Source organism: Scardinius erythrophthalmus (assembly GCF_964197995.2).
Source record: "Scardinius erythrophthalmus genome assembly, chromosome: 22".
Classification (NCBI taxonomy): domain Eukaryota; kingdom Metazoa; phylum Chordata; class Actinopteri; order Cypriniformes; family Leuciscidae; genus Scardinius; species Scardinius erythrophthalmus.
The window spans coordinates 23,412,734-23,436,239 of NC_138242.1; the positions used below are offsets into that span (position 1 = coordinate 23,412,734).

The following is a 23,506-nucleotide window of genomic DNA, read 5'->3' on the forward strand; positions in this document are numbered from 1 at the left end:
AAATTAAAAGTTTGTAATATACTTTAATTAAAAATTCTCATTAGTATTGTAAGAAAACACTCATTTGACCTGGTCAAACACAGCTCTATTTTCAGCACGCCATTTAAGTGCATGTGTCTTTAAATGATAATGAGCTTTGCTCACCTCGCCCCTCTGTTCTGTGCGTACACCGTTCATTATAAACGTGGGATTATGAATTATATTGATAACGTCGTACATAGAAAACATGCCGTAATGTACCCTGAGTGTGAACAGCCGCATTCATCGTGAAGCGTGCTCGCTATTTGCAAAGATTAATATAATATTAATATAAAGGTTAATAAAACGTTACACTCACTGTCACTTCAGTTCTTCTGGAGGTGCAGCAGGAACACGAAGTTGGTACCGATCCTTTTTCAGGAGCAGCTTCTAGCAAAACCAGCTTTATACTGACCCTCGTTTATAAAGCAGTCTGGTGAAATGATTCGCGCAAACATGAAAGCGTTGACGTTGATTGTGGGGAATATTCCCTTCGGAAACAAAACTCAGCCACTGCGTCTTCAGCGGTTCGGATTTAGGAACATCAATATGACTGCTGTGTTCCTTATTACACCCAAGAACAGAACACCACAATCACTTAAACGCCATTCTGCTCATAGACAGTGCTCCAGTATCAACAATGACGCGCAGATTATGATGATTGACAGCTCGCTCACGAGCGAGGGCGGGTCTGATTTGAAATCGTGGGAGGGGCGTCCGACCGTGTGACGTCACTAGGTCGAACGGCTTGATTTTAGATTGGAAAACATATAAGGAGATAAAAAAAAAAAACACTGGATGGATTTTTATCATTTTATGATGGTTGTGTACAGGCACTGGCAACACACATATCAATACAATCAACTTGTAAAAGTGCATACCATTATATGACCCCTTTAAATTCTAAATTGTTATTCATCAAAGCCGTATTCATAGTGCCACATTTCTGAGAAAATTGAGGCAGCAGAAAATACAAAAACTCTTTATTTTTGTTCTTCACCAGCTGTAAAAGAAAAGTGGTTCCTGTCGTGACCATGGTCCACATCTTCCACTGTTAAACCACTCTAAGTGCTGAGATCATACAGAACACAGGATGCTTTCTTTTTCATGATGCATCATAAAAAACTCAATGAGCATGCTTGTTCTTGCCCTGATATTGTGATTTCATATATTTCTATATGACAGAATAAACATTTAATATTCATTCAAATGCATTCTAAAATATGAATCATAATTACACACATTTTTTTTCAGTGCATAAAGTATGTGAACGTGATGTTGCGGTAAAATTATCAGACTAATGACACTTAAAGCTCTGTTGAATGAAATATAAAAAATGGCCAGTTTAGAGCTTATTTGGTGCATGCAGTGACCTCCATGTGATCCCAGTTCTTCGTGGTCAGTACAACTCCAGTTTTTGCGGTGGTCAAAGAAAATGTCATGTGCCTGACTGATCTTGAAGGAGGAGGTTATTTAAACTAATGACAGTGCTTGCGAAGTCCACAAGTTCTACGAAGTCTGAAGTGATGATATTGACCCCATCTATGCCTGGCTTTTGCGCCCCCACCCACGTCATTATGGTTGGAAGGTTCCTGTGACAGAAACAACAGAAGTGCATGTAAGAACAGACGGGTAGGATGCATTGAATAATGCATATTCTAATAACATGCTGATCAATAGTGCTCATGCACAAATTAAGCCTGCATTTACACTCATTTTCCACTTTATCTCTTTAATAAAAGACTGAAAATAGTATGTACACTACCTTTCAAAAGTTTGGAGTCAGGAAGATTTTTTTGTTGTTGTTGTTGACAGAAATTAATACTTTTATCCAGCAAGAATGCATTTAATTAATAAAAGGTGATGAAATTTATAATATTACAATATATTTCTCTTTCAAATAAATGCTGTTCTTTTGAACTTTCTTCATCAAAGAATTAATTTAGAATTTTTTTCTACAGTTTCCACAAAGCAGCACAACTGTTTTCAACAAAAATGTTTCTTGAGCACCAAATCAGAATATTAAATGATTTCTGAAGGATCATGCAGCCAAAGAATGAAGTAATTATGCTGAAAATTCAGCTTTGCCATCATAAATTAATAGAAAATATATTACGAATAGAGAAGTTATTTTAAACTGTAAAAACATTTCGCAATTATCGTTTTACTGCATTTTTGACCAAATAAATTCAGCCCTGGTAAGCATTAGAGACTTCTTTCAAAACACACTTTCAAGGTTGTATTCGCATAAATACTATATGCAATGTTTAATCAACATGACAAAACCGCACTCGTCTACAGGGAAGTAGTTGAAGTAGTTTTAGCAATCACAGAGTTAGTTCTGCTTCAGGTCAGCTCAGACTAGAAATAAACTTCCCAAGCACCACAGCCATCTACAGCAGCAGCCAGGACAAAACCAGGAAATGGGAAGCTCAGGCTGTGTTTTTCCTGGAATAATAAACAATCCAACATCCACACTCAGGCAGATTTAAACAGCTTCCTCCGGGTCGGCTGTCTCACTAGGATTTCCGCTAAGACGCAGCACGAGGCTCCATACTTCTGTGTTGGTCAGTATATGTGCCACTATCAGACAGCCTAAGTTCATGTAGGCTATGTTCAAAATAGTATACAAAATGTAGTCTGAATACTATATGTACTGTATATTAGGTATGCATTGATCAAAAGCCAGCATTTCAAGGGGCCTTGGAATTTTTTATGAGGGGCCCTCTTCAGCCAGGGTCCAATAAGTAGGCTGGGACCTTAGCAGACCCCCTCATTGTGATGACAGATTGAGTTTGTGCTCAGAAGGGTTTCTCACTCTGGTCCTCCAGACACTTACCAAATATGGGGCTGCCACCTAGTGGATCATTTAAAAATTATTCCAACATTTATTGTTTATTTCAATATGTGTGTGTGTGTATCATATAGATATACAATTATAATTTTTGTAAAAAAAAAAACGAGTTAAGGTTTTAGTAATTTTGTTGTGTGTTTTTGTCATTTTTATTAGTTTTTGTTTTTAAACATGTTTGAAATTTATAGTTTTATTAAGTTTTATTTGATTTAGTTATTTTAGGGTGTGTTCATTCACACTTGGCATGTTTGGTTCGATTAAAACGAACCCTGGTGCGATTGCTCGGTTCATTTGAATAAACAAACTGGTGCGGTTCGATTTAAATATGAACATGACACGGACCAAAGACCGTGATGTTACAAGATGCGACCCTAAAAAGGACAAAATGCTGAAGCATACCTGTTTTTTTTTTGTCATAGGAGCTACGTTGCCCATTACAGTTCGGTACAGGCATCAGAAACGCTGTTTCCTTGCTGCAGATCTTTTCTTTTGTGCGCAACGGAGGAATTCCTAGCACTGTTTTGACTCCTTTACACATTTTATAAACTCAAGATCTCAGCTGGTCAAAATACCATCATACGTACACACATACAACGAGTGCATTTATCCCAGAACACAGCATTGTTTTAGATGTTCGTTAAGTTTTTTGTATCTTTAGGTTCAGTCTTAAAAATGACAGTGTGAACACTAATCGGACTAAATGTCTTGTTTTCTGTTTTGGTCCAGACCAAAAGAACCAAGAGAACCAAACTAAAAGTGTGAACACATCCTAAATAATTCAGCTTAAAAATGTTTCCTCAACCTAGAAACTCACCTCTCCACCAGGTAGTTTCTTAGCCCCCGCACCAGGCCCCTGGCAATGGTCTTGACACGTGGGGTTAAAATGGCCTGGGATACATGAAAGCTGCCGTATTTGGCTCGTTCTCCCAGCGTGGTCTCCAGGAACTGGATGAGCTTGGTAGCGTCTGTGGTATTGGCCCAGGGAGCGGGGATTTTACTACCAGGCCACATCACAGGGCAGCCCTCAGCCGATGGATGATGGTAGAACACTAGGACCTGTGAAACCAAACACAAATGAGTCAGCCATTATTCTGTAGTCAAAATAACATGATGGGCTCTAATGATGATAATGCTAATATTATTAGTGGTGCTTCCAAAAGGCTTGCTATGGCTCATATTTGAGCTTAGTGAACAATCTGTATTAAAGTATTAAACCTTGGTGCATATCTCATGCAGTTTCCACAACAGTCATTAATTATCTGAATTATCAAGGAGAGGTACGACCAACGGACCAAAAAAATCTCATAGACTTACATTGAAGTAGGGACTTAAGCCTTATCTAGGGACCAGAGTTAGAGACTTGATGGTGGGTTCTAGCAAGTGGCCAATTAGTAAACACCCAAAACACCATAGAAACCACTTGGTAAAACACTCAAAAAACCTCCTCAATCATAGAAACCATCCACAACATCCAAAATGAAGTGTTTCTTAAGCTTTTTTATTGTCCACAACAATATCCGATGGCTCCATGATTTTTCCAGTTTTGAGTGATTTACTGGATAAGGAGTAAAGATTATAAAACATTTTTTATGCATTTTCAACCCAATAAAATATAAAAAAGAAAAGAAAAATGATAATCGTTATAAAAATACCCATGAAGTCCTAAGATTTTATTTTCCTAAATGAGACTATGACGTTTATGGCGGAGAAATGCAACCTCCGGAGGACGCAGCCTTCGAAATGAGACACAGCTAAATACTCCGAAATCGCATACTTCCCTACTATATAGTAGGCGAAAAACAGTTTGTGACAAAATAAGTATGTCCGAATTCACCATACTCATAAAAGAGTAGGCAAAAAAGATTTTCTGAAGTGTGTATACAATGGACACTTTACTATCCCATGAGGCCACGGGAGAGGATTTATGATTAGAGGTGAAACGACGTAACTGATGCTGGTAGGTCACATGATAATGACAGCATGGCGAATGTAGAGCGTCCGGATTACATTCATAGAACATACTTTTTAGCTGTCGTGAAGTAATTACTAATTCGAAATAAGTACATACTCGAGAGTATGTGATTTTTGGATGCAGTCACCATTTGATAGCGTGCAAACAAAGGCGGTCGACACATGCGCTCTAGAAAGGTTAATCTTTGTTCAGCGTCTGCACTATTTTTCTCCAGAAGTTATGACCGATACAAATGTCTTTCAATTCTTTTAAACTAAAGTTTCGTCTATCTCATAACCACCTCACACAAGTGCTTGTCAATGCGAGTGTCGCTTATGTTTGCAGTCTCTGCTATTTTGTTGTTGTTGTTCCGTCTCTTTAGTTTAATTTTCTATTGTGAAACAATGACCTAAGCCAAATTCTGTGTGCATTTGCGACCGCAGTTACAAAAATCGTGTGGCGAGCGCACTATGGTGACAATTACAAACAGAAGTATACTTTAGGCTTAAGGCTTCCTTATATATCCATGTCCCTCAAGGGGGTCAGCCCTATGTTCCCACAACCCTATGTTCCCACATTTTTAAGATTTTTTTTTTTTTTACGATTTGTCTAAACCCCAGTTAACTTACGGGTAGGTTTAGGGGTGGGGTCAGGGGTAGGAACACAGACATGCTCCCTTTTCAAGACTGTGCATGGGAATATGGGTTCTTTGACGAAAAATGAAATTAGAGGATGAATTAAAATAAGAAATATCTTGGTTTTTAGATTTTGGCTTATTCTAAAAAGATTTTGGCTTATTCTAATGCTTGTTTTTTAACAATTTAATTTCAAGTTATTTTGAAGAAGTTTTTAGGTTTGCTGAGGCCCCCTGGTTGAGAACCAATTCCTTCATTCATGGAACTGTTACTTCTGCACAGGCAAACACCACTCACATTTTGAATTCATACTTGAATATGTAACCAGCAACTCTGCCAGAATATTTAATATCTTGGTTCACCACCTTTTCTACCAGCAGAATCAGAATCAGTTATGTCCACAAAGACTAACATGAGAATCTGCTAATCTGAATGTGTTCACAAATAGCATAGTGCTTGCAGGGGATGCGAGTGTCCAGTTGTTGCCATTTGTACACCTGTCCTCCTCCATCAGAGTGGAAGTGAGACGTTAATCCGACAGTGATTAGGGTCAGAACACAGCAGGAATAGCTGACCCTTTGGTGCAGCACACCACAGACACACAAAGAGTCGGCACGTCAGCTCTAGTTCACACACAAGTTGCTGTCAAAACAGCCTGAACTGCAAGTTTAGTATAACAGTAAAATGCAAACCCACACAATTTCCTCTTGTTTCCATAGTCATTAGTTCATGCATTCATGATCTCTAGACTAGATTACTAATGCATTACTAGTTGGTTGTTCTTCATCCTCAATAAACAACCTACAATTAGTCCAAAATGCAGCTGCTATAGTTCTTACTAGGTAAAGAAAAAATGATCATAACACCAATCTTATCATCTCTACACTGGTTACCTATTAAGTTCTGTATCAATTACAGAGTATTGCTACTGACCTATAAGGCCCTAAATGGTTTAGCTCCTGTGTATTTAACTGATCTACTATCGCCCTACAATCCATCACGCTCTTTAAGGTCACAAAACTCTGGGCTTTTGTTGGCTCCTAGAATATCTAAGTCCACTAAAGGAGGGAGAGCGTTTTCACATTTGGCTCTGGAATAGCCTTTATGGATGCATGACTATTGTGAAGACTTATAACACCTTTGAAGAGACGGCGACAACTCCTGCAAAGATTTCAGATGACGCAAACTCTGAATCAACATGTACCAATGCTACAATTTTCTCTGTCATAATCATTTGTTAACAAACAAGTAGTCATTACTGCCTTAAATTATTACAATGTTTAAATGAATAAATTTTTACTGTGATTTGTTTATGTACATTTCTGAAATGCATAACTTAGACAGTTACCTCTGACAACAGATCACTCTAAATTGTAATGTAGGACATGCATTTTCTGTAAAGCAGTATCGGTATCATTTCTATCAGTAACAGGAAAGGCGTTTTATTTTCCTTTTTTTTTGTTTTTTCAAGTAATTGTGGTGAGTTTCAGAATGACTGATTTCCTAATCTGATCTTTTTTTTAAAGTGTTAAAAAAAGTCAACATCCTTGAAGGTGCTCTAAGCGATGTCACACGTTTTTTAGGCCAAAACATTTTTTGTCACATACGGCAAACATCTCCTCACCATCCGCTAGCTGTCTGTCCCCTGAACACACTGTAAAAAAACGCGGTCTCTGTAGACAGCCCAGGCTCCACAAACGGCAAGAAAAACAAACTGGCCCAGCCTGGACCACGAAACATAACAAACTGTTCCAGCCAATAACCGACAAGAATGATTTGGGGGTGGAGTTTGGGGGGTTAGTGCGTGGATGAGGAGGAGGGAGGGTCTAGCTAGCCTCTGTTTTGTTTGACAATACTTCGAACGTCAACAAGAAGTGACGTCACCCAACATCACTTAGAGCACCTTTAACATCAACATTCTTATTAGTGCACTGATATTATCAGTATTTATTGTTATTGAGTAACAGATTACAAGATTTTGCTGCTTTTTCTTCTCGTCAAATCAAGATTTTTACTTTATGTAAAGCCTTCATTATTATCATCAGATATGTACAACATGAGCTCACCTGGTACTTGTTCTCCCACAGATAGTTTAGAGTGATCTCCTCCACCACGTCAAGCTTGCAGAGCTTGTGACCAAACACGTCCTTCAACATCTTGATTAGGTATTGATGATGCTCCTCGCTCATTGCATAATGATGATTAAAGTCTAAAAAAACAACCTCTTTCTTGTGCACGTTCAGAAAATGGTTAATGTCATTAAGGCCATCACGTACTTTGTGTCCAAACAGCCCATGTATAAAGTATATCTCGTGGCCTGGTTCTCCTGGTTTGGTGGACACACGCAGGTCGAAATAGCGTATTCCTCCCTCAAGCTGTTCTCTGAAGGTTAGGTTCTGAGTCATGGACCACTTCTTCATCACCTTCTTGGCAAGAAAGCGGAATATCGCAGCTAGGTGCTTCACATATGCTTTCTGGTCTGGGCCGACTGGAGCGTGCTCATCCACCCAGAAGCTGAAGGAGTCATGAGACCCTAAAAGATGAACACAAAGGCAGAATCAATACAAATTCGAACATTTCAATATGCATTTAAAAAAAGTAATAGGCTTGACAGTTCTGCAGTTAATTTAGCCATTATGTCATGACACTATAAGTTGTTTATTAGAAAGATTTAGTTACAAAAATCAAGCTTTCAATAATCAGTTGCTGATTGTAAAAAAAAAAAAAAAACAGGAACAGGTCTGACCATTAAGACGTCCTCTAAGGAAACCCTAAAAAGGGAGACATTTACATCCTGAAAGGATTATGATGTCATTGTGACATCGTGTTTTTTTTATTTTTTATATTTCATTATTTAATATGTTATTTATATAATATATAAAGCACATTAAAAGAAAGGGAATAGAAATAAATAAAAAGTATACATTAAATTATATATTTTATTAAAATGATCAATTAATGTGAAGGATCTAAGCATTCTTAATAGCAACCTGTGTGTGTGTTGCATGAAGTAAGCAACCATTCATCTGGTGGTCATTTGATTTATCATTTAATCGTTTATTCATATTATTATTCGATTTATATTATTCATAATTTAATTATTTATTCATCATTTTATTTTATTCATTATCCATGTTTTAATATTCCATATTACTTATTTTACTTCCTTGTTCTTGCAATGCTATTTTAAACTTATGGTCGTGTGGTTCAAGAAGGGGAAATGAAGTTTGCATGAGTAAGAGATAAGTTAACCTCCATTTCAAGGTTTTCTACGTCAAAGGACGATGCTGTGAACAGTATTTTTCCATTGTTTGTGCTTTGGTATAATAACAGTTGTTGGATTTGTACTGGTCTGATGAAGTCTGAGCATTGAAACATACACAAGTTTATTCAATAAACTCTGCTCTTTTTTTTTGTCATGACTTCATCTCCTGCTTCTGCTCTTCTCTGGCTTTCCAGTCAAACTCTCAGGCTTATAGAAGACTGTTAATAGAGTTTTGGGTATCAGACTTGCTGTTGACGGAAAAAAACCCAGACATGTTTTGAACTAACCACCAGCAATCGAAACTTGCTTTTTTTTTTTTTCAGTAAATGCCACAGTTTAATTCTGTAGAATTTGTTTAGAACTACATTATGTAACTCTTATATATATATATATATATATATATATATATATATATATATATATATATATATATATATATATATATATATATATATAGAACATTATCAACTTTAACAAAACACAACACAGATTGGGAACTTGCATTTAATCACTCTTTTAACTAAATAAATAAAGTTATACTGTGATAAGGCGTTTATTAGGCTATTATTATTGTTTATTAAATTATTATATAGGCTTCTTTAAATGATTGCAACCAATTAGAATGTTTGAAAAAGTATCAAAGAACAGTCCAATAAGGTTTGGCACTATCAAGCACCATTTGAAGGCGGGGCGTCCTTTTCTGACACATGGTCACAGGAGCACATGGTGTGAGATGAAAGCAAGATTATTTGCTTTGACATGAACTGTACATAAAAAATATGTGTGTGTGTATGAAGGTGTAGAGAAGCCTTTTGGCAGGTTTTGTGAAATTTTTTATTTATTTTGCATGTTCACAAATTCAGTTTTTCTTTTTGTTGCCTCAGGGCAACGTTGTGCTGAATAGGGGTACTTTTCAAGGCAAATAATGTGTTACAAGAAGAGAAGATGCCGGGTTCCTGGGTGCACAGGAACACCCAAAGTCACCAAAGTGACACCAATGTGCAGCATCCACCTGGACGATGTGAAGGCAGCCATATTGCGGCAGAACGCCCACCACACACACCAGCTTATTGGTGGAGAGGAGACAGAGTGATAGATGGCTCGCAGTCTCTGCCCTAATTCATCCCAAATGTGTTCTATCAGGTTGAGGTCTGGTGCGGAGTCATGTTAGAACAGAAAGGGGCCATCTACAAACTGTTCCCACAAAGTTGGGAGCATGAAATTGTCCAAATTTTCTTGGTATGCTAAAGCATTAGGAGTTCCTTTCACTGGACCTAAGGGGCAAAGCCCAACCCCTGAAAAACAACCACACACCTTAATCCCCCCTCCACCAAACAACCCCACACCATAATCCCCCCTCTACAAAACTTTACACTTGGCACAATGCAGTCAGGCAAGTACCGTTTTCCTGGCAACCGCCAAACCCAGACTCATCCATTGGATTGCCAGTCAGAGAAGCGTGATTGGTCACTCCAGAGTCAAGTGGCGGCGTGCTTTACACCACTGCATCCCACGCTTTGCATTGCACTTGGTAATGTAAGGCTTGGAACCAGCTGCTCAGCCATGGAAACCCATTCCATGAAGCTCTCTACAAAGTTTGGAGGTCTGTAGCTATTGACTCTGCAGAAAGTTGGCGACTTCTGTGCGCCTCAGCATGTACTGACCCCACTCTGTGGCCTAGTTGCTGTTGTTCCCAATTGCTTCCACTTTGTTATAATACCACTAATAGTTGACCGTGGAATATTTTGTAGTGAGGAAATTTCACGAATTGCACAGGTGGCAACCTATCACCGCACTTGAATTCACTGAGCTCCTGAGAGTGTTTGTTGAAGCGTCTGTATGCCTAGGTTCTTGATTTTATACTGTGGCCATGTGATTGGAACACCTGAATTCAATGATTTGGAGGGGCGTCCCAATACTTTTGTCAATATACAGTAGTGTATGGGGATGATTAGGATACATGAAGTACATATGACATGACGCACTACATGATACAAACCTATGTCTGTATCAAATCAAATATATTGATGTGTTTCAAGTGTTTTTCCCTTTTTACTTAAATGATTTCTTGACATTTTTTTTTATATTGCTCTCAGAGAATTGTATAATGATCATTTTCTCTATGATTCTTTACCATTGTTGCACAACGTTGCCCTTAGGCAACAAAAAAAATATTTTGGGGTGGGGGGGGGTTTGGGGAGGAACATTTTTCAATAAATCAATAAAATGTTCCCAAATGAGCCAATAAATGATGTGGAATCATTTTTATCATGTGCCATCAAAATGCATGCAGTAGAGAGTTAATGGAATATAATACCTTGTTTCACTTTTGAATTAATTTTAGTATTTAATTTAAATGAAATGTCAAAGGTCAGAGAAGTTCTCTCACCAGGAACCGCCAGGTGCTTGAGGGGCATTGATGTAAGGGCAGGGCATAGGGAGCCCATCCAGTCGGCGTTGGAGGTGCTGCCTTTGGGTCGTGTCTTCATTTCCTCTAGTAAAGCGTTTCAGCGCTAGCATGCACGAAGCCAAATCAACACTGATCCAGGCCAAGCTAATCCAGCAAACATCGTTACTCCTCGCGAAATCATTACATTCAATCGGCATCAACGCGCAATTTAAATCAAGATAACAATGATTTACTCATTATACTAACATCAATATGTGAGGCAAACTGCAGATGGAGAGCGAGCTGTTCTACTAAGTTAATCTTCTTAAACTGAAATTACAATCCTTATCCTCATCCCTGCTTCCCTGCTGGCGTTAAAACGTCTCGGTCAGGGCTGATTACCCCCGCCCTCTCTCTCCCCATTAGACAGGTAACAGATGGGACACTTCACCTCCAGTACTGCAAGTGGATATAGCTTGTAATGTTTAAAGGGCATGGACACTTTTGACTTACTGACCCCACCAATGAGTGTGATCCATTTCAGCATTTGTTGCAGTGAAGAGCTGAAATTGGAGACTTGTTATTGTACTACCACGAAAATGAAATGCTTAAAAGCACATGAGGTATAGTGGTTTTGGCCTCAAGTAACTGGAATATTTTGAATCACTTAACTAAAAAAAGATTAGCTCAGTGACACTTTCTGAAAGTAACATTTGCGCCATGCGGGAGTCAACAAGACGTGAGTGTAGTGCATTCACTCAATGGACAATTCGTCTCCAAGTCGACCGAAGCAAATCTATTTTTTTCCTTTCACTGTTGAACATAACATTATTAAGTTACAGTAAATGATTAAGAGATAAACATAAATAGCCTTCAGCACTTCAAAGGGAGAACCATTGACTTCCATATTGTTACTTTTTTTCCATAGTAAATGTTGTCAATCAATGGTGCCCCACAACTATTTGGTTACCAAAATTTTTCAAAATATCTTCGTCTGTGTTCAGCAGAAGAAATTCATATAGGTTTGGAACAAATTGAGTTTGGTGAACTATCCGTTTAAAGTTGCAGTATGTAATATTGAGAGCTAGCAGTTGAAGTGGGTACTGCAGTCCAAATTCAAAATATTGGAGTATGTGGTCTCTTCGGAATAAAAGTGGGCGTTTCTAAATTTGTGGGTGTTTTTTAAACTGGTGGGTGTTTATAACCCCTAAACCACCCACGTATATTTTTATCTCCGTTTTATATTCATGTTTATACCAGTATTGTGCCTGTTACGTGCTATTCACTTTCACACTGTTGCTAAAAATATTCTACATTGCACACTCTTCATATTACAGTCCTGCAAAGATGACAGAATTTACTCACATTTGCTGTTCTGCACAATACATATGGGGATGTATATAGGCTTAAACTGCTATTGAAAACAAAAGCTATGTCACATGATCATGTGATTGAAAATCCACATGCAGATGTGGCTCGGATTTGGGCCGGTGTTGAGATGTTTGAAAACTCCCCTAAAGCAAATTTTTGAAGTGAACATTTTAAATATGCATCCAAATACATATAGGCTACTACTGTATATATGCAGCTATATCCTACACTGTATATTCTATGTTTAATACACAATATTCTCTTATCTCTATAAGATAAAGACAATTTCATGTAAGTTAAATTAAAAGAGGAATTTACAGTGCTTCAGTCGTGATCTTACTTGTTACTTTTGACTTACTTTTTGACACTTCCTTGGCTTTGACCACTACTAGCTCTCTCTCACACACGCACGCGCGCGCAAACCGACTTCCGGTGTGACAATAGTTGGCTCGGGTCTGCATTAGGTTATACCGTAAGACGGAAAGATGCTCAGCCTTAAAGTGTCTCATAATTTCTGAGTGTGGGCATCAAGGAAATTTCCTTTCGATTCGGTTCACTAAACTGCCCGTGGACTTGCGTAAGAAGACGTATTTTGAGCAAACAGCAGTGACTTGAATTGGCAGCACGCTCCTCATATGTGCCATGTGAAACATGGACCATCCAGCGTATCATGGTCCGATAAGCAAACAGAGATGCGAGGAGCTGCTTGGGAAGAAAGGAAAGGACGGAACTTACCTCATTCGTGACAGTGAGACCATTCAGGGAGCTCTCTGCCTCTGTGTATAGTAAGTACTGTTTCTTATTCACTATTTTTTTAGGAACTGAACTTAGATGTAATATCCTGATTTTTCCATTTCCCTCTACCATCATCAGATACAAAAATAACGTCTTGCATTTATTTGAATGAATGAATTGAGACTGCAGGATGGTTCAAGCTGATTTTCTGATTTATCAGTTGAGTTGTCACCACCATCAAATTTGACACATCAGCAATGACAGCTAATAATGTTGCACAAATGTAGTAGCTTGTAGTAGTCAGTGTTGCTGACTAAGACCTATTATGAAAAATTATATAAATGCAAGACATTTTCTTCAGACATTCGCCAATTTTGGAACAGAGTTAATATAATAGAAAATATACGCGTGATTAGCTAATTTTTTTTAAAAAAAAAATCAACTAAACAAAGAAAAACAACAAACTTCACTTACTAAAGTTTTTTCATAGTTGGTCAAATATGGAAAGCAGTCTTTTAGAGCGAAGGCTGACTTTGATATTACCTTTTTGAAAGTTTTAATATCTGATGAAGTTGAAAAACGTGTGGTTTTACCCGAAGTGAGTGATAATATAAATTCAAACATATTTTTTATAAAATAAGGAGAAAATCAGTGAGCTCATTGTTTCTGCATTAAATTATTACATTGATTTTGTATGTAGGCTACATTTCTGAAATACATAACTTACATAAATACATAAGACAGTTAGGCCTACCTCTGATAACAGATCACTTGTATGCGTTTTCTATAAAGCTGCTTTGAAATGATGTGGATTGTGAAAAACGCTTTACAAATAAATGTAAATTGAAAATCAAAGCAAATGGTTAAGTTGTATTATTAATATTAAACTGATTATCTCTAATTAAATTCAAAGTGGAAATGTTATTAGGCCTACTTTCAAAACTTAGGGATGGGACGATTACCGGTTTCACTATAAACCACGATAAAATGTAGGCCTACTGACGGTTAGTATTATCGTTTAAAATTGAATTATCATTAAAACCGTGTTTGATTATCGCGATTTTAATAACTCACTGTAAATCCTGTCCAGCCAGCTGACGCAAGCGCAGCGAGCAATGTTGTTGTTGTTTTATTCGAGAAGGAATGGCGGAAGGCAGATTAATGTTTTAAATCTTACATGATCACAAAATATTATCAAACTCAGTAAACAATAAATCAACTCTGATTTCATTATTTTCAAATATAAAACTTGTTGAAATGTTTTCAGTGTGAGCATCAGTTAGGCTATTTTTGAACACTTACATCTCGTTTTAACAAAACCGTGATAATATTGATAATCATGATAATTTTGGTCACTATTATCGTGATATGAAATTTTCATACCGTCCCATCCCTACTAAGGGTACATATGAATATATTGGAATATTTTGTTAAATTGGAGTATATTTTGTAAATTGGAATATATTTTGTTATAAATATGTTCTATATCTCTTATAACCAGAATAGGCTATGTATGAATAATTAAGCAGTGAATCAATGTGTAATCTGTATACAAGTATTTGTAATTCTTTCTTAGAAGTGTATTTTCACCACAGTATTGTTTTTAAATTGGTCCAGTTGACACATTAAACTTTTAGGAAATACTATTAACAGGATTCATTTTGTGGCTTTTTGTCATTTAGGGTAATGAGAATGCCTGCAAAATGTTGACACTGATGTTTTGTGGAACGTGCACCCAAAATTAAAATTACGGGTACCATGTTTGTGGGTCTGAATATCAAAATATCAAAAATTTGACCAGACCAGATCAAAATGTCAGATCAAAGATAGACCAAAATGTCAGTTTCTCATATCCTCTAAAGGTATTTACAATACTGTTTAGAATATTCACAGTTTATGAAATGTTTTTTTAAAGTATTTTTTTAACCCCCCTTAATAAAAATTATACCCAGATTTTTAAGAACATTTTAAGTGCTAGTTTCATTTACATTTACATTTAGTCATTTAGCAGACGCTTTTATCCAAAGCGACTTACAAATTAGGACTAAATTAAGCGAGTCATAATGAAGAGGCTAAAACAACAACAACGCAAGAAGTGCTCAAAATACGATAAGTGATATTTCAAAGGATGCAGATAAAGATACAGATAAGATACAGTTTCATAAATGAAGTAAAAATATATATCATTGTGAGAAGTTGTCTAACTGGAAAGACACAAACACAATATATAATTAGATATTTATTCCTCAAATTTTCCTCGACTTCCCAGCTAAGCTTTGTTGCATTCAACAAAGGCACATTTCGAAAGGGGAAATGAGAAACTCTTTAGATATAAGCGGTAAAAGGGAAGCGGTAGTTATTCACAGCAGAGACGTTGCACTGGAAAATATATACACTGCTCAAATACTTGAAATGGTAATCTTAAAGTGCATGGCTACTAGTACTGCACATTTTGGGGCTTTTCAGGGGGTTGTATCTTGTGATGTTAAAACTGGGAATGACTTCTAAATGTCTAAATTTTATCTGTAAAAAATGAAGGGGCCCAGAGCAATATAATGTAGTCAGGGGCCCCAGAGTACCTAACTTTGTCCCTGGTCGGTCCCAAAGAGTGTTTTCCTGCATTCTGCTTGCACTATTGTTTAATTGTTTGTTTAGGTGGGTCACATTAAATGCAATGAATGACACATATTTAATATGCTGTCAAGTTAGAAAAATGTGTCTGAAGTCCCTTGCGTTCCGTTCCATTCTATTGCACTTCAAAAAACACATCTTGCGCTATTATCAGTTGCTTAACAGTAATCCAATGGTTACCGTTTCTTTTTTTTTTCAGTGTGTTCTTCTGAATGTTTTAGGTGACAGTAAATGATAAGACTGAAATTAGCTCCAAGCATAGGCTAATTGCTCTGTAGTCTATGAATGGTGAATACATGTTGATAACACATCAGAATGTAATGGAAATCAGATATAATCTAAATGTGTTACTGTTATTTTTAGTGATGGGAAAGTAGCCTTACATGTTGGCAACATCTTAGTCGTCTGCTTATTTATTGATTCAGTGATCATTTATATATGGCAGTGTACAGAATGCACTATATATAAGATTTTTAACAGCTACTAAAATAACTTAATGAAGATAGAACGGAAACACTTGTCAGTGATTCTACCAACCCAAACAGAGCATGACACTTCCTGAAGGTAACTGTACTAAGAAAGTGTCTGTCAAGAATATACACAACTACGCAAGAAATAAAGATGTCAGTTACTGTAACTGTTGTCTTTTCATCTAAAAAGCTGTAAAAAGGAGAACTTAAAAAAGCTAACCAATAATATTTTCAGTGTTTTTTCATACAGTCAAGGTCATAGTATAAATTCTTACACAATTCTTACATTTAGGCAGCATAAAACTTATGTTGTAATTGTCTTTTCTTCCCTTTTGTGATGTGTATCCGAGTGAACCAGATTTTTGAACAAGAAAAAATGTAGGGCAGGACTTGATCAGGAATTAAATGGATTATTATGGTTTGTTATTGCTGTGATGTGAGTGACCGGTTGTTCTAGCGCCAGTAAACGCGCTATCAGGGGTGTATTCCAGAAAGCAGGTTAAGCGCATATCCTAGGGTGACCATATTCCAGGACATGTCCGGCCGGGTTTTCGAGATCGCCCAAAATATCCGGGATTCGGCTTTTGCTTTCTCGTCGCCATTCATTTTGTTTACATGCACACCTTTTGATTCAATAGGACTGAATCTGAATGTAGTGTTTACATGAACGCTAAACAAGTGATCGGTTGATGTGCGTTTTAGCATTGCTAAGAAAATTCCTGTGTTTTCGTCTTGGTCGGGATCCTTGTGAAGCAGAATGCATGACCCGCAAAGCTGGCACGTACGTGTCAGTGTCAAATAATGCAATAATGCAAACATAATGAATGGTGACTGTAGAAAGCAAAAGCCGAATCCCGGGCATTTTGGGCGATCTCGAAATCCTGGCCAGACATGTCCTGGTTAAACAGGACGTATGGTCACCCTAGCATATCCTAACCTTTCAACTTTCAGGGCACACAAGTAGCCATTGCAACTTAGGGCGCTTTCACACTTGGTTCGACTGCCTGTTCCGAACCCGAGTTCGATTGCTCCCCCCTCCCCCCGCCCCCGATGGACTGTGTTCACATTATATTATTTCTATCCGAACCGCGGTACACTTGCGTCATCAGGCTGCAGCTGGCGTAATGGTGTTGCTTGGTAACCGCGAATGAAAAGGCGCCCAAATGCATAGACTTGCTCGGTTGACATTTTTTCTTCTTTTTTTAACCTTTGGTTTTGTTTTCAACATAGACATACAGAAACACACTTGCGTCTGTCTGCCGCAAAAATTCTGAAAACGTTTCAAAGACAGCGGGCTGTCCGCCGAAGACACATTACGTCAACAATAGCGGTTTACTTCCGCGGATTGGTTCGATTGCGTTCATATCAGCAGCGAACCGTACCCAAATTCACATTAACTGTACCCCAGACCACCTTTGACTCGAGTACGGTTCGCGGGTGCGCACCTGAGGTCGGAAGACAGCGTTCACATCATCCAAACAAACCGAACTCTGACGTCATTCGAACCCGGGTGCGCACCAAAAGTGCTAGTGTGAAAGCGCCCTTATTCTCTGAACATAACCTGCTCCGGTGCAGATTATGTTACAGGGTTAGTTAGTTTACTTCAGAGGTGTTCAGCGCATACGTATGATGAGGCTCCACTGGGCTTGACAGATTTCGCACAATATTATATTTTATAGTTGTATGTATATAGGTAAAACACAGACTGTTTTTTTTTTGTTCAATTAGCATCAAACAAACAATATAATTCTAGTTCATAGTGATAAAAAACTGATTAAAGGGATAGTTCACCCCAAAATGCATTGCCAAATTTTCATTACTTACTCACCCTCAATTTGTTCCAAACATGTATGAGTTTCTTTCTTCTGTTGAACACAAAAGGAGATATTTTGAAGAATGTAATTGTTAACCAAACAGTTGATGGCACCCATTGATTTTTTTCCTACTACGGTACTTCCTACCGTCAACTGTCTGATTACCAACATTCTTAAAAATATCATATTTTTGGTTCAACAGAAGAAAGAAACTCATAGAGGTTTGGAAAAACTTGGAACAAAATGAAAACTTAATTTTTGGGTGAACTATCCCTTTAATGATTTTAATGACAACTGCCCCGTAGGTGCGTGGTGATATGCACCAAGAATGTCACCATTAAACAAAAGAGGCAGAAAAAGAATGGCTCGCTTCTTCTTAGCATCCGTTTCCATGCACGGTTTTATACTCTGTGTTGACTGAACTTTCACCAGACCACGGTTTTGGATCCTGCAAGTAAGTAAGGTTTGGGTTAATCAACCGAGGGTTCAGGGTATACAACTGTAATACAGATTATTCAACCTCTAAACCACTACCACAATTGAGCTATTTCAATTACTTTTGTTTGATTTATTCATTGCAAACAGCTAAAAGTCAGTAAATTTAGGTAATAAACCTGATTTACAATGAGAGTTGAATCATTTCTGTATGTGACCGCAAGTTAACCGTGCTTTCTGGAATACACCCCGAGAGAAGAGAAGAGAAGTGATGTCGGGGGTGGGGGGCGGGTATTTTGATTAAAAGATTAAAAAAATAATAATGATGTTCACGGATAAAAGAATTTTTTTTTTTTTTTCATTTTTATTTCATGGTGACTTTAAATACTTACTTTATTTATTTATGTATTTTTACAGTAAACAAAAAGTGGTCTATACTTATAGGATCCTTCAGACCCACTCTGGATCCTACACTCTACAGGTAGGACACACTAAAATATGATCTCTGTGATGGATAACTTCGGCATAACAGTACAGATCTAAACTGATTGCAGTACAGATCTAAACTGATTGCACAACAGATTTAGCAAATACATATGTGAATAATTAAATTTACAAGTCATTACTATATGTTTCAGGCTAGCTCAGGTGTAGAGGAGAAGTTCTTCAAGACAATGAAGGATCTTATTCGTCATTACAAGCAAAAGAATCAAGGACTTGCAACACACTTATACCGTTCGCTGAAAAGAAAAACACTGCTAGAACAGCCTTTGCAATGTCCAGAACCACTAGTGCCTGATGAGCAAAACGAATATGAAAGTAAGTGTCAACTGTTATAATATAAGAGATTTAACAATCATGAGAAATTACCAATGCCATTACAAGTGTTGGCGGTAACGCATTACAAGTAACATGAGTTATGTAATCAGATTACTTTTTCAAGTAACTAGTAAAGTAATGCATTATTGTTTAATTTAAAGCAAAATAACTTTTTCAAATGAGTAACGCAAGTTTCTTTTATTGCATTACATTTAAAAGTGGCTTTCTCCAACACTGGTCATTACAATGACAAAACATCATTAGACAATTACAATAACATATTTTAGCAGGAATCATCTTTGAATTAGAACTAAAACTGTTCCCTTACCCTAACTAACTGTGAACCTTTTCTCTCTCTCAGATGTTGATTGCTCAGGGGACTATGTTGTTGTTCTGCCAGATGATTTAGTCACAATGTCAACCAATCAGCCAACACGAAGGATATAGATGTACAGTTCTCATAATGTTTCCAAGAACTTTCTGGGCTGTTTTACCTCAGATATGGCAATTGCATGTGATCGCATAAATCGAGGATGTGTATTTCAATGCTGTAATGTTGTGGATTTTGTAGTCATTATACATTTTCTTTCTTTAAATTAGAGTTTAAAGTTTGGTTGGGTTTTCTTAATATTTGTTACGTTTTGCTCTAATGATAAAGGATTTAATACACAGAGGATTTCACACGGTCAGTGTTTCAAAACCTAGAAATTGTGCTAAATACTGTTTATTTATTTCACAACACTGTGGCAATTCTATATTTGTAGAATCTATTTGTGTCAAACAGAGTCTATAAGGTATGCAGTGTAAATATTTTGTTCCTAATGAATGTGCCGTCTTGAGGTTTTTACATGTAAATATTTTCCATTTACTTTACCACTTAAATGTGCCCATATAAGAACAGTTTCCTATGCATTGTTCCATATGGTCAAAGACAGAACTGATGTCACTGCCTGAATTTAAGTTTGGTTGGTGTCTTTTAATAAATCAGTTTAAAAAAATCAACTTGTTTGCCATATTTCTCCAAGTGCTTCATTTCTTATAGGCTAAATGACCAAAGCTTTTATTTTCTTTAAAAAGAGCAGAGGCCAGTTGCATACGCCCAGCCATGTTAAGACTGCATCTTAAAAACTAGTCTGACCAACCAGACTCTTACTTTTTTAGACTTTAACTGAATACATTTTTATGTATTTGTAACTAACTTAAGTTCACGACCAAAATTAAAGAAATAAATTGATGACTAACTTACGGTTTGACCAGTGAAAGTAGTTTATGCAACTGGTAACAGATTACTAAAGGTTATTAATTAGATTTATTAGATAGGGGATAATAATAGAGGATTTATATTAATGGTTTAACATCCAACAGGAGTAATTGTCGACGCAACAAGCTTTCTAAAAAAGGATGTCTAGGTACTAACCCGGAATGTATTAAAAATACATAAAACCACAGCTGCCCAACTCACTGCATATTAAATGTGCAGCTCGACTCGGTTTCCTGTAGAAGATCCTATTGCTATAGATAGCCAAACCTTTGGTCACTCATGCCAATGTCAAATATCAGTTTCATTGGTGCTAACAGTGCAAATCTTGGGCCATGGATAATTTTTAAGCCAAAATGGGGTATTTTGGAGGAGCAAGTAAGAAATGTAAGAAAAGAAATGTCCACCTCCAGCATCACAGTGACCTGGCCACTGTTCTGGGTGATGAATGGCTCAAAATCCCTCTTGCCACTGCCAAGGACTTGTCATTCCCAAGCAGGCACGTGCACAGGTAGGGCTCAACCTGTGCAGAGCACATGCCCCTTTTGCCCTCACACTCCGAAGTGCCCTTTTTTGGTGGTGTTTTTTTTTTTTTTTTTTAAATCAATGCTATTGGTCATCCTTTACGTCTGTCTGTCTGTTTTACAAATATTTAGCCAATGAAAGTTCTTAAACCGAGCTTGTGTAAATCTTATTCGATCCTCAAGCTGTCAGTAAGCTGATAACTCCGCCTCCTCTATATTCACTGAATCAACTGAAGTTCCACAAGCAGCCGCACAGTAGACAGCAGCTGAACGAAGTTTTGCGAAGGGTAAATAAATATCTTGCTGTTTGAATAAGTACTACTAAACACTATGTCTATAAAGGCTCATATTTTATTTATTTGATGACTCACTGACTGAGACATGTGGGACGTCGCCTGAGAGAGAGGTCTAGGCTAGCATTTGCCATCTAGTCATACCCAATACATAGCCTAACGCAAATAACTTAAATATCCTGTGCATACAGTAGTATTTCATCTTTTATAAAATGCGATTTTGGCCAAATGTATTTTACAACAGGAAAAACAAACTAGTTTGTAACCTGTTGATGAAAATGTAATGTGATAGCCTACCGCCTGCGCCGTATTAATGACGGACAAAAAAAATGCACATTTGCACACATTCGCTGGTCAAAAACTATATATTGATAAGTAATACAACAACATATAATTTGTTTTTAACATAGGAAAATCATAACAGGTGCGCCCCCGCGCTGTTTCGTACTGGAACTTACACAAAGCGATCCTCATCACCTAGGTAACATATTTCTAAGAAATTTCTTCTTTGATTTATGATTGCTGATACACTTAATTTATTAACATTTAGGCTAATCATGTTATGGTAATAATATTCAATTATGGTTAATTCAAGGCTGTTAATATGCATGTATTCGCTATCTAGCTAATTTTTAATCTATATTATTCTATACTCTCCGCTCATCCTCACATGTATAAAATGTAGTAAAACATGGTTTTACTACAGTAATGTTGTAGTAGTAACTAAAAAAAAAAAAAAAATTACAGAAGATCACTGTGAAATCTTTATATTGTATCATGCAGAATGTAATTCATGATGTAATTCATTCCAAGGCTTCATTTATTTGATCCAAAATACAGCAAAAACAGTAATATTGTGAAATATTTTTAGTGAATAAGAGACCTTCAAGAGACCAACATCCCTTGTCCTCCACAGCACAGTATCAAATTTTTGCCAGGTAGGCGGATACATGTTGGATATAGTAAAGGTATGGCTATAGTTTCTTATAAGCTGGAATTGATTTGGACATAATTACTCAAATTATATTTCAAAATAGTTTGTCAAAAATACTTGACTCATTGCTCTACCTTCCCCTCTTCTCAATGTCATACATAATCATGGTAACCAAATAATACAAATTAGCTAAACAGAATAGCTAAAAAAGAGAATATGAAGAGTTCAGATGCAAAAGCCTCTAAGTGCCATCTGAAAATTTCTTCTAGAATGATCATTTTTATCAAGCTCATATATTTAAGTTCAGTAATTTCACTTAAATGGCAATGAAAATTAGCTATTAATTGTCATTTAAGTGAAATTACTGAACTTAAATATACGAGCTTGATAAAAATTATCATTCTAGAAGAAATTTTCAGATGGCACTTAGAGGCTTTTGCATCTGAACTCTCTCTCTCTCTCTCTCTCTCTCTCTCTCTCTCTCTCTCTCTATATATATATATATATATATATATATATATATATATCTGCAAAGTTCATAAAAAAGTGCATAAAGTTCAATAAAAAAAAATAGAATTTTTTAGCTATTCTGTTTGGTTTTGTAAGCTAATTTGTATTATTTGGTTAACATGTTTATGTATGAGTCAAGTATTTTTGACATATATTTCTATGCAATTTAAAAAAGACGGAGTACACAAGAGCAACAGAAGGTTGCTGTTGTATTTAGGTTAAGAGGCCCTTAAAACCCTGTTTATCTATATTATTATTATGGTTGTTATTAATCGTGAATAAATCTAAAGCTTTTGAGACTATTATTTTGTGTTATTGAATTTGTCATGAAGACGTGACCATTTCTTCCTTTTATGTAGGCTTACTAAATAATTTTGATAAAAAAAAAGGGAGGGGGGTGCCCTTTTTCAGTTTCAGCACATGCCCCTCAAAAGGTCTGTGCACGGCCCTGTTCCCAAGACGAATTGATGGTGTATTGGCGGCAAAAGGAGGCCCTATATCATACTAATAAATTATTGTGGTCTAAAATCAGGTGTTAGAATTTCATTGTCCAACCTCTGTAAAATATAAATATGTTCTAAAATGAAGAGAACAGCAACC

The 23,506-nt window shown here is 36.8% G+C and overlaps 2 protein-coding genes across 2 annotated transcripts; one reads left to right on the forward strand and one right to left on the reverse strand.

Moving 5' to 3' along the window:
* Nucleotides 1-1,456: 1,456 nt before the first annotated feature.
* On the reverse strand, nucleotides 1,457-11,212 carry plcxd2 (phosphatidylinositol-specific phospholipase C, X domain containing 2; the record flags this gene model as incomplete). Its single annotated transcript, XM_081352651.1, has 4 exons — nucleotides 1,457-1,610; nucleotides 3,687-3,928; nucleotides 7,525-7,991; nucleotides 11,113-11,212. 4 exons carry the CDS (start codon nucleotides 11,210-11,212, stop codon nucleotides 1,457-1,459), a joined length of 963 nt encoding a protein of 320 aa, XP_081208777.1.
* A 1,684-nt stretch (nucleotides 11,213-12,896) lies between these two features.
* On the forward strand, nucleotides 12,897-22,181 carry LOC308682758 (SH2 domain-containing protein 1B). The gene is made up of 4 exons (XM_081352652.1): nucleotides 12,897-13,268; nucleotides 18,986-19,049; nucleotides 19,207-19,387; nucleotides 19,749-22,181. The coding sequence occupies exons 1-4, from the start codon at nucleotides 13,135-13,137 to the stop codon at nucleotides 19,832-19,834; spliced, it is 465 nt and encodes a 154-aa protein (XP_081208778.1). The 5' UTR covers nucleotides 12,897-13,134; the 3' UTR covers nucleotides 19,835-22,181.
* Nucleotides 22,182-23,506: the final 1,325 nt, after the last annotated feature.